General features: G+C 36.0%; 1 protein-coding gene and 1 pseudogene across 1 annotated transcript; both read left to right on the plus strand.

Moving 5' to 3' along the window:
• Positions 1–418: 418 nt before the first annotated feature.
• Positions 419–1,070, plus strand: LOC116666658 (annotated as a pseudogene).
• A 4,389-nt stretch (positions 1,071–5,459) lies between these two features.
• Positions 5,460–6,423, plus strand: LOC102505084 (olfactory receptor 4A47-like). Its single transcript, XM_032490439.1, has one exon. The coding sequence runs from the start codon at positions 5,503–5,505 to the stop codon at positions 6,412–6,414; it is 912 nt and encodes a 303-aa protein (XP_032346330.1). The 5' UTR covers positions 5,460–5,502; the 3' UTR covers positions 6,415–6,423.
• The last annotated feature ends 4,306 nt before the right edge of the window (positions 6,424–10,729 follow it).

Raw genomic sequence — 10,729 nt, forward strand, 5'->3', positions numbered from 1 at the left:
AGAGATCATCCTCTTTGTGGTCATGGCCTATGACCCTATGTGACCATCTGTAGAGCTCTGCACTATAACACATTGGGCACAAATAGATACTTCATACACATTGTTTTGATTGAATGGATAAATGAAGGATAAAACTTGTAATGCATTTAAAAGTTTTCTGCCTTGATTTGTAGGTAAAATGCTTCTAATACGTGAAGTCAGCTCCTGTACAGACTAGATGGAAGCAAGGAACAATGTAACTTATTTCATCCTCTTGTGCCTCACACACAGTCTCAAGGAGCAGAAGGTCCTTTTTGTTATGTTCTTGCTCTTCTGCATTTTGACCTTGTTGGGCAACCTGCTCATTGTCGTGACAATAACTGTCAGTAAGACCCTGAACTCACCAATGTACATTTTTCTTGTGAGCTTATTTTTGAACATGGCTTATTCCTCTTCAATTTCCTCCAGATTGATTTCAGACTTGTTCTTTGGGGAAAACACTATATCCTTTGAATATTGCATGACTCAGCTGTTTAAAGAGCATTTTTTTGGTGGATCAGAGATTGTTATTCTATTGGTAATGGCTTATGTTCACTGTGTGGCCATCTGTAGGCCCTTGCATTATTAGGTTATCATGAGGCAAAGGATGTGTGTTGTGCTGCTGGTGGTGTCTTACGTGGAGGATTTCTGCACTCAGTAATTGAACTTGGCACTATTTATGGGCTCCAGTTCTGTGGCCCCAATGTCATTGATCACTTTACATGTGACATGTACCCCTTATTGAAACTCATCTGCACTGACACCTATGTCATTGTCATCTTAGTGGTGGCCAATGGAGGACTGAGCTCTGCTATTGTGTTTCTGCTCTCACTCATCTCATATGGAGTCATCTTGCACTCTTTAAAGAACCTGAGTCAGGAAGGGAGATGGGAAGCCCTCCAGACCTGTGGTTCCACAACACTGTGGTTGTCTGCTTCTTTGTGCCCTGTATTTTCATGTATGCGAGACCTGCTAAGACTTTCCCCATTGATAAATCATTAAGCATGTTTTTTTACAGTCATCACCCCTATGCTGAATCATTTAATCAATAGTCTATGAAATTCTGAGATGACTAATGCTATGAAGAAGCTCTGGAGGAAAACAAGGCAGAGCAAGCATTGAATAAGGGAATTATCCATCACAAAGAAACTAATTTAGCATTAGGGCCAATCTCCTTGGAATGTAAAGGTCTTCATAGATCTAATGCAAATTTTCTTTTTCTCTAAAGGGTTTATGATAATTAAATCAAAGATTGAATTATGTGTTTAAAAACAATGACAGTTTCCACGTTAGAATGTGCATCCTATAATGTCTGGTTGATTACTGCACCTAGCGGGGTGGAGAGGGGTAGAATGCATTAAGCAGGGAGTCAATAAATAATATCTAATGAATTAGTCAATGAAATTTTTATACAGTTACACTAATTTTAGTGAATTTCTGCATTTACTTTTATTACTTTCTCATTCTTAATTTCATTTTTGTCAGATTCTTGTGTTTAATCATCATTCTATTTGTTATCTTAGTTAAAATACTTAATGCTGTATGGACTATTATCTTTACTTCATTTGCCTTACTTGTGAAATTTTAATGTAATATTTTAGTTTTAATATATAATTTGGATGATAGATAGTAATAAACATTAAAAATAGAATCTATGGAAATGAAAGAGTGTAGAATAAAACCTCCTCTGCATCCCAGACCATTGTCTCTCAGTCTTTGAGACGCAGTCACTCTGTTCTGAGATTTGACTCATAACATTTGCAAATACCAGCATATTGTCACACATGCATGTGTTTATGTCTGTGTTTAAATTTTGCATTGCACCACTTAGCCTTCTGAAGGCTATTACATACCAGTCTATGTAGAAGTGATTAATTCTGAGTTTCCTCACACTTGCACTTTGTTACACAGAGACACTAAATTGGACGCACCAGTGATCGGGAAGAACAGCTCTGACTTCACAGTGGGTCTGCTTCTCTTACTTTCACCTTTGTGCTCTATTGCTTTTGCTATAAGTTAATCACCAAAGAGGGGGGTCGCCTATAGCTTAAAGTATACATAATGGATGGCGCCTCTCTGGGAACCGGCCTCCCGTGCCTGAGCATTAATCTAAGATACCTTTGTTGAGCTCAAGGAAACATCCCGACCAGGCCCGCCTGTGACTGACCGCAGGACATTCACACATGCCCTCTGGAGTCTGGCCAGAACCAGGAAATATTTGCAACACCTTTCACCTTTTATACTTTACTGCCTCACTTCTGCTTTCTGTTCTGTAAGGAAACTAGCATCCAAACCCAGGCAAGATGGCTCTTTGGGACACTAGTCCACCTTATCTTTGGTCTGCTGGCTCCCCAGATAAAGTCACTATTCCTTGCCCTAACAGCTTGTGTCTCAGTTTATTGGCCTGTTGTGTGGTGAGCAGTATAAACTTAGACTCAGTAATAAAGTCATTTTTTTTATTATCTTAACTAGTCATTCACTTTAAGGAACTCATTTTCATAGTTTTGCTTTATTGGTGGGGATTTTACATTATTACAAATTTCACGTACATTTTTGAGCATTGGGTGGCCAGTTTAAATATGCTGTAATGTTAAAGAGCATAGTCTTTTTGAGGAAGATTCTTCTGAGATCAAATCTTAAGTTTCCCATTTTAATGTAAACTTTGGCAAAACAAGACTTCCTCAAGTTTTGTTAAATGGGAAATGGTGGAGATATTTTCAAAATCAAATAAAAGAATCTGTATAAACTCTTAGATAACTAAGTGCTCAGAAATGTTAGTTATTGTGAACACTTTATTATTAGAGTCTTTTAAATTGTAATAGAACTCCTTACTTCGCATAGAGTATTAAGTTAATAAACATGTTAGTTTTATAAGTATATATGTAAATAAATATATTAATTACATAATAATTAATTAATCTATCTCTAGAAAGCCTCATGCATAATTTATCTGGGCCTTCAGAAAGGAACATGCTGAAAGCTGACTGACCTTGTAAGCATTCTTGTTGCTGGAATGGTCCCCTAACCTCCTAATTTATTAAATTGTCTCCTTTTTTTTGTCTGACTCTATTGTAAGAATATAAGATCCATCTTGAAAGAAACTTTCATGTGATTTTTTTCCCTTGTTTTATTGATTGCTGTCACCTCAACTATAACACAGTTCCTTGTATAACATAGTTGTCTTAAGTATTAAAATAAATAATAATCAGATACAATATTAGATATTATATCTGAAATGGTGATAACATTTTCATGAATTTAAAAAATGTCAAGACAGGATAGGTCAAATATTAAACAAAAAGAATGATAAGCTTGCTATGGCAAGTGGGGAAACACTTGAGGAATTAATTGTCACTGACACAAAATATTTGGCTGCTATTTTATTTTTGGTTTGCAATAGTTTGAAAGCAGTTATAAAGCTGTTTTTCTTTTTTTTTTTTTTTCATGTGACATCTTTTTTACCCTAATTCTGTGATGAGGTTTGGTAGCCTCTTTACATACTGATGAATTTTTAAAATGTAGTGGAAAATCCCAGTGAATTTAATTAAGTGAGAATTGGTTTTGGACACTTTCCAATTCTAAGACTGAACAACAAATGAGGTTAGAAGGAATAAAATGTCCAGTGATCTTGCCCCGAGTGGGAACAGAGATATTATCATTTAAGAATGGATATAATTTTTCAGGAGATCCTTTTTTAGGCTTCAAGCAAATCATAACAAAAAAAGAAACAGAATGTATCTCAAACTCTCAAATCAACTAGTCTGGCCACACCAACAAGATAGAGGAGAAGGATTAAACAATTAAATGATATTTTTCTATTTTGAAGTTGAGGAAATGAAGTTACTTGAGATACATTTCCCTCAGAAAATGGCTGGTTACAATCTTCCTATGTGAACATAGGATTTGCTGATCTTTTTGATAAATTATCCAAACATGATAAACCTTTGTTTTTTGTAGTCACCATGATATTTCTCTTAAAGAATCTATAGTGCAAATAAAATGTCTTCTGAATATTCAGGAGACTCCATAGAAAAAATAAACATAGCGAAATGAAATAGAATATATCCTCAAGTAATAATGCAGTCTTTTGCCCTCTGTTGTCAAATCGGATAAAAAGAGAATTCCAGGTTATGAGTAATTTAAAAACTCATCCTTCAGATTATGGAACAAGCCTCCACAAGGTGAGAATAACAGTACATAGTGGGAACCAGGATTCACAATTGTGTGACTTTACTATGTAAGAAATAAATCATTTTGAGATAAATTGAACCTAGATTCCAATTCTAGTTTTATCATGTAAAAATGTGTGACCTTGGGGAAATTAATGAGATGGTCTGAGCCTCATTTTTTTTTCAGCTATAAAAAGGTGAAAATAGTTCCTATCACTCTAAATGTTAACTGTGACACATATTCTGAGTACATAACTGGAATCCACTAGAAGTGTTTAGAGCAGTTGGGTGATATAATCAGAACAAAATTTAAGGAGCAAACTTTGGACTACCTAAGGAGAACAGATTCATGGAGGCCAGAATAAAAGTGGAGAGACTTGGCAGGAGGTGATTACAATGGGCAAAAACAGAAGTGGGGGGAGGTAGGAAATGACCCAATTTGTGATGTATTTTGAAAGTAGAGACAACAGGAAATATTCAAAGTATTAACAACTAATATGAAAGAAATAAAGAATCGAACGATACTGTGAGAACTTTTTATCTGAACAATTACTTTGAAGGCAGTACCATTTCATGAGATGGGAAACACATTTATTATTGTGGACATTTTAAATGATGTTTTATAAATATTAAATTGATACCCAACTGGAGATGACCAAAATGGTACATGCTGCTTATACACGTAGAGGCAGAGGCTGGAGGTACAAAACTGGACGGCTTCAGCAATGAATCATCAGGAAAAGGGGGAATATCCACCTAAGACAGTAAGAGAGAAGTTTGGGGAGTTCTGAGACAGTTCAGGGCACTGGCCATCTATTCATATTTTGATCTACCTACACTGGGATGTGTAAATTAGCTTATGTGGGTGTCAAGTATTACATTTTCAGAACTTACAAATGGTATACCTTCATGGAATTTCCTTCCCATCTTTTCTTGTTCTTTCACTTTCTCTTAGAAGCTTAGCTAAGGAATTACATTCTTAGAGAAGCCTTCTCTGACTTTAGTTTGACTGATACATTCCTACTCTGTGACTCTTAGCTTTCTGTAAATGTCTAATACTGTTATTCATTATGTGGATCTGAAACTGTTTGATTCCTCATAATATATCATATCACAGAGAGGGAACTATGCCTTATCCAACTTGGTAATCACACTATCTCTGATGCATTGGGCACAAATAAATGCTTCATACACATTGTTTTAATGGAATGGATAATTAAAATATAAAACTGTAATGAATGCATTTAAAAGTTTTCTGCCTTGTTTTGTAGGTAAAATGCTTCTGATATGTGAAATCACCTCTTGTACAGATTAGATGGAACCAAGGAACAATGTAACTTATTTCATCCTCCTGGGCCTCACACAGAATCCAAAGGAGCAGAAGGTCCTTTTTGTTATGTTCTTGCTCTTCTACATTTTGACCATGGTGGGCAACCTGCTCATTATTGTGACAATAACTGTCAGTAAGACCCTGAAGTCACCAATGTACTTTTTTCTTGCTAGCTTATCATTTATGGATGCCACTTATTCATCTTCTTTTACCCCCAGATTGATTTCAGACTTATTCTTTGGGGAAAACACCATATCCTTTGAATCTTGCATGACTCAGCTGTTTACAGAGCACATTTTTGGTGGATCAGAGGTCTTCCTTCTGCTGGTGATGGCCTATGACCGCTACGTGGCCATCTGTAAACCCTTGCATTATTTGATTATCATGAAGCAAAGGGTGTGTGTTGTGCTGGTGGTGGTGTCTTGTGCTGGAGGTTTTCTGCACTCAGTTATTCAAGTTAGCACTATTTATGGACTCCCATTCTGTGGCCCCAATGTCATTGATCACTTTATCTGTGATGTGTACCCCTTATTGAAACTCGTCTGCACTGACACTTATGTCATTGGCCTCATTGTAGTGGCCAATGGAGGACTGATCTGCACTATTGTGTTTCTGCTCTTACTCATCTCTTATGTAGTCATCTTGCGCTCTCTAAAGAACCTGAGTCAGGAAGGGAGGCGGAAAGCTCTCCAGACCTGTGGTTCCCACATCACTGTGGTTGTCTGCTTTTTTGTTCCCTGTATTTTCATATATGTGAGACCCGCTAAGACTTTCCCCATTGATAAATCATTAAGTGTATTTTTTACAGTCATCACTCCTATGCTGAACCCTTTAATCTACAGTCTAAGAAATTCTGAGATGACTAATGCTATGAAGAAGCTCTGGAGAAAAAAGTGAGATTAAGTAATAAATAAGTGCTTTATTCATCATGAAGAAACTAATTTAGCATTAGGGCCAATCTCTTTGGAATACAAAAGTCTTCATAAATCTGATGCAAACTTTCCTTTTCTCTAAAGGATTTATGATAATTGAAGTAAAAGTTGAACTGTATGTTCATAACCAATGACAATTCCCCTGTCAATGTGTACATCCTGTAATGTCTGGTTGATTACTGCACCTAGTGGGGTGGAGAAGGGCAGAATGCATTAAGCAGGGAGTCAATAAATAATATCTAATGAATTAGTCAATGAAATTTTTATAGAGTTACCCTAATTTTAATGAATTTCTGCATTTACTTTTATTACTTTCTCATTCTTAGTTTCATTTTTGTCAGATTCTTGTCTTATATCATTATTCCATTTATTATGCTAGTTACAAAATTTAATGTGTATACACCATCCTCTTTATTCAGCTTCATTTGCTATACCTATGAAATTTTTCATTTAATATTTTAATTTTTAAATAAAAATTGTAAGTATGATGGATAGTAAATATTAAAAATAGAATCCATGTTTAATTAAACCTCCTCCACATCCCAGACCATTGTCTCTCAGTTCTTCCAGATGCAGTCGCTCTGCTCTGAGATTTGACTCATTACTTTTGCAAATAGCAGCATATTTTCATAGATGCATGTGTTTATGCCTGTGTTTAAATTTTACATTGAGCTGCTTAGCCTTCTGAAGGCTATTACATACCAGTCTACACAGAAGTAATTAATTCTCAGTTTCCTCATACTGTCACTTTGTTACACAGAGATGCTAAACCGGACACACCAGTGATCGGGAAGAAAAGCTCTGACTTCACAGTGGGTCTGCTTCTCTTACTTTCACCTTTGCGCTCTATTGCTTTTGCTATAAGTTAATCACTAAAGGGGGGTCGCCTATAGCTTAAAGTATACATAATGGATGACGCCTCTCTGGGGACCGGCCTCCTGTGCCTGAGCATTAACCTAAAATACCTTTGTTGAGCTCAAGGAAACATCCCGACCAGGCCCGCCTGTGACTGACCGCAGGACATTCACACATGCCCTCTGGAGTCTGGCCAGAACCAGGAAATATTTGCAACACCTTTCACCTTTTATACTTTACTGCCTCACTTCTGCTTTCTGTTCTGTAAGGAAACTAGCATCCAAACCCAGGCAAGATGGCTCTTTGGGACACTAGTCCACCTTATCTTTGGTCTGCTGGCTCCCCAGATAAAGTCACTATTCCTCGCCCTAACAGCTTGTGTCTCAGTTTATTGGCCTGTTATGTGGTGAGCAGTACAAATTTAGACTCAGTAATAAAAACTCATTTTTATTAGAATCTTAACTAGTCATTCACTTTAAGAAACTCAGTTTTACCATTTTGCTTTGTTGGTGTGATTTTCCATTATTACAAATTTCACATACATTTTTGAGGATCTGGTGACCAGTTTAAGAATACTTTAATGGTAAAGAGCATAGTCTTTTTGAGGAAGATTCTTCTGAGATCAAATCTCAGCTTTGCCACTTATAATGTAAACTTTAGCAAAACAAGTTTTTGTTTAACAGGTTCTTAAGTTTTGTGAAATGGGGAAGTGTGGAGATGTTTTCAAGATCAAATGAAACAATCTGTATAAGCTTTTAGACAATTCAATGCTCATAAATCTTTATTATTTGAGTCTTACATTATAATAGAACTCAGTACTTGGCATAGAGTGTTAAGCTAATAATATACATGTTATTTTTCTAAGTAAATGTAATTATAAATAATATATCAATTAGCTTTAGGAAGGATTATATATAATTCTCTATGCCTACCTATAAGAATACTCTGAAAGCTGACTGGCCTTGTAAGCATTCCTGGTGCTGGAAGGGTCCCCTATTTCCTTGGCCATATTTGAATCTCTTTTTCTTGTTCCCTACTTCATATTGGCCCTGTACTTTCCTAAACTTGAGGGGACACATCTGTGAGTCTGAGTTTCCTGAAAACACCTGTCTGAGGGGTCCTAACATTATTTTGCTATGAACATGTGTACAATATAGCATGCAAGCAGTACATGTCTAGAAATATAGGAACTCAAAATAGAGAAAGTTATTTGCTCAGAAGTGGTATAGGGTATGTGTTTTGTTCATTATCGCATACCCTGAAACTGGGAGAAAACTTGGCCTAGAATAAATGCTTAATAAATATTTACTGGATGAATTACCATCATCTCTACTTTATCTCCTTAGGAGTAATTGCTCTTGAAAAAACAGGGGCACTTGATAACTGGAATGCTTCTGAAACTGCTGACATTTCATTAAAGATGATGAATTGAAATGGAGAATTTGAGGTCCATTTGGTATATGTGAAGGTTCTCATCTGAAAACACTGAATCATGTAGACTGAAATAAATGCACAATGTAAAAGTTATGAGTTAAGTTTTATTTGGTGGACATTTCTGAGGACTTGAACCCCTCCAAGCCCGGGATGACAGCCTCTCAGATTGCTCTGAGGGACTGCTCAGAAGAGGTAAGGCAGGAACCAGGATATAGAGGAGTTTTTACAACAAAGACCAGGTAGTCAGAACAATCTTCTCCTGAGTTACAATCTTCTGAGTTACAATCTTCTCCTGAGTTCTTTGAGCATCTTTATAATCATTACATCGAATCCTTTATTGGGTAGCTTTCTTATCTCCACTTCATTTAGTTCTTCTTCTGGGGTTTTTATTGTGTTCCTTTACTTGGAACATATTCCTCTATTGCCTCATTTTGCCTGATTTTCTGTGTTTTATTTCCATGTATTTGGTGGTTTGGTTATGTTCCTAAATCTTGAAGAAGCGGTTTTACGTAGAAAATATCCCATTAGTACACTCTCTTCTGATCACCAGCGCTATGTGCTCTAGTGACTCCCATTATGTGGGCTGCGTGGATCCTCTCCTGTTGTGGGCTGACTACTGGGGACATGCTGGTAGATGTGGCTGGCCCCTGGTCCCACTGATTGACAGGCCTTGAATTCTGCAGTGACTACTGTCTGCTGGTGGGTGGGGCCAGGTCCTGGCATAGCTGGTTGTAAGAGTGAGTATACACTCACACCACATCTTTGCAACATGATCCTGCAGTAAAAGTTCCTGTTAAACTTTTAGAATTTTTTCTAGGTATAGATCATGTCATCTCTGCAGTGAGATAACTTAATTAAAGTTTACTTAATTTCCCTGTCTGTAACACTGCTTCCAATGGTAGCCATTCCTATTCTTTGGATCTCAGCTTAAACATCACCTTTTATAAACCACTTCCCTGATTATATTTTCCACAGTAAAATTTACCATCTTATTTATGTCACAGTATTCTATTTGTTGTCATATAAACACTGCACAGGAGTACAACCACTTAATTAAATTCTTTCCTTCTTTATTGTCTGACTCTATTGTAAGAATACAGAATTCATGTGGGAAAGAAATTTCATGTCATTATTCATTTGCTTTATTAATTGCTGTGTGTTATTTTTTTCTTTGTTTTATTAATTGCTGTGTCCTCAATGATAGCACAGTTCCAGGTATAAAGTAGGTTCATTACATTATTAAATAAATAATTATTGTATATTAAATGAGATATTAAATCTTAATTGGTGATAATATTTTTGTAAATTTATTAAATGTCAATAATGGACAATTTGAATATTAAATAAAAAGAAAGATAAGCTTGCTGTGGCATGTGGGGAAATATCTGAGGAATTAATCTTCACTGGGACAAAAAGATTTGGCTGATACTTTGTACTTGGTTCACAATAGTCTGAAAGCAGGTACAAAGCTGTTTTTTCCCCCATGTTACATCTTTTTGACCCTAATTCTGTGTTGAAGATTAATAACCTCTTTATATACTGATGTACTTTTTAAATGTAGTGAAAAATCCCAGTGAATTTAATTAAGCAAGAATCAGTCTTGGACACTTTCCAATTCTAAGACTTAAAGATAAATGAGGTTAGAAGGGATAAAATGTCTAGTGATCTTTGCCCCTAGTGAGACAAATGATGATATCCTTTTAAGTACTGATATAAAAATTTCAGGCTTATTGTTAGGTTTAAAGCAATGCATTAAAAAGAAGAAAGAAAACCAGTGCAAGAATGAATCTCAGAATCACAAACCAACTAGCCTGGTCATATCAACAAGAGAGGAAAAAAAGGACTGAACATGTGAATGGTATTTTTCTATTTTAAAGTTAGCAGGAAAAGAAGTTACTTGAGATGCATTTCCCTGGGAAATGGCTGGTTGCTCTCTTCTAATGTAAACATAGGATTTGCAGATATTTTGGATAAATTATCTTAACGTAGTA

This window comes from Camelus ferus, chromosome 10 (assembly GCF_009834535.1).
Source record: "Camelus ferus isolate YT-003-E chromosome 10, BCGSAC_Cfer_1.0, whole genome shotgun sequence".
Lineage (NCBI taxonomy): Eukaryota > Metazoa > Chordata > Mammalia > Artiodactyla > Camelidae > Camelus > Camelus ferus.

Bases quoted from the DNA above. Each gene is read 5' to 3' on its own strand.
- LOC102505084 (XM_032490439.1), top strand. From the start codon at position 5,503: ATGGAACCAAGGAACAATGTAACTTATTTCATCCTCCTGGGCCTCACA.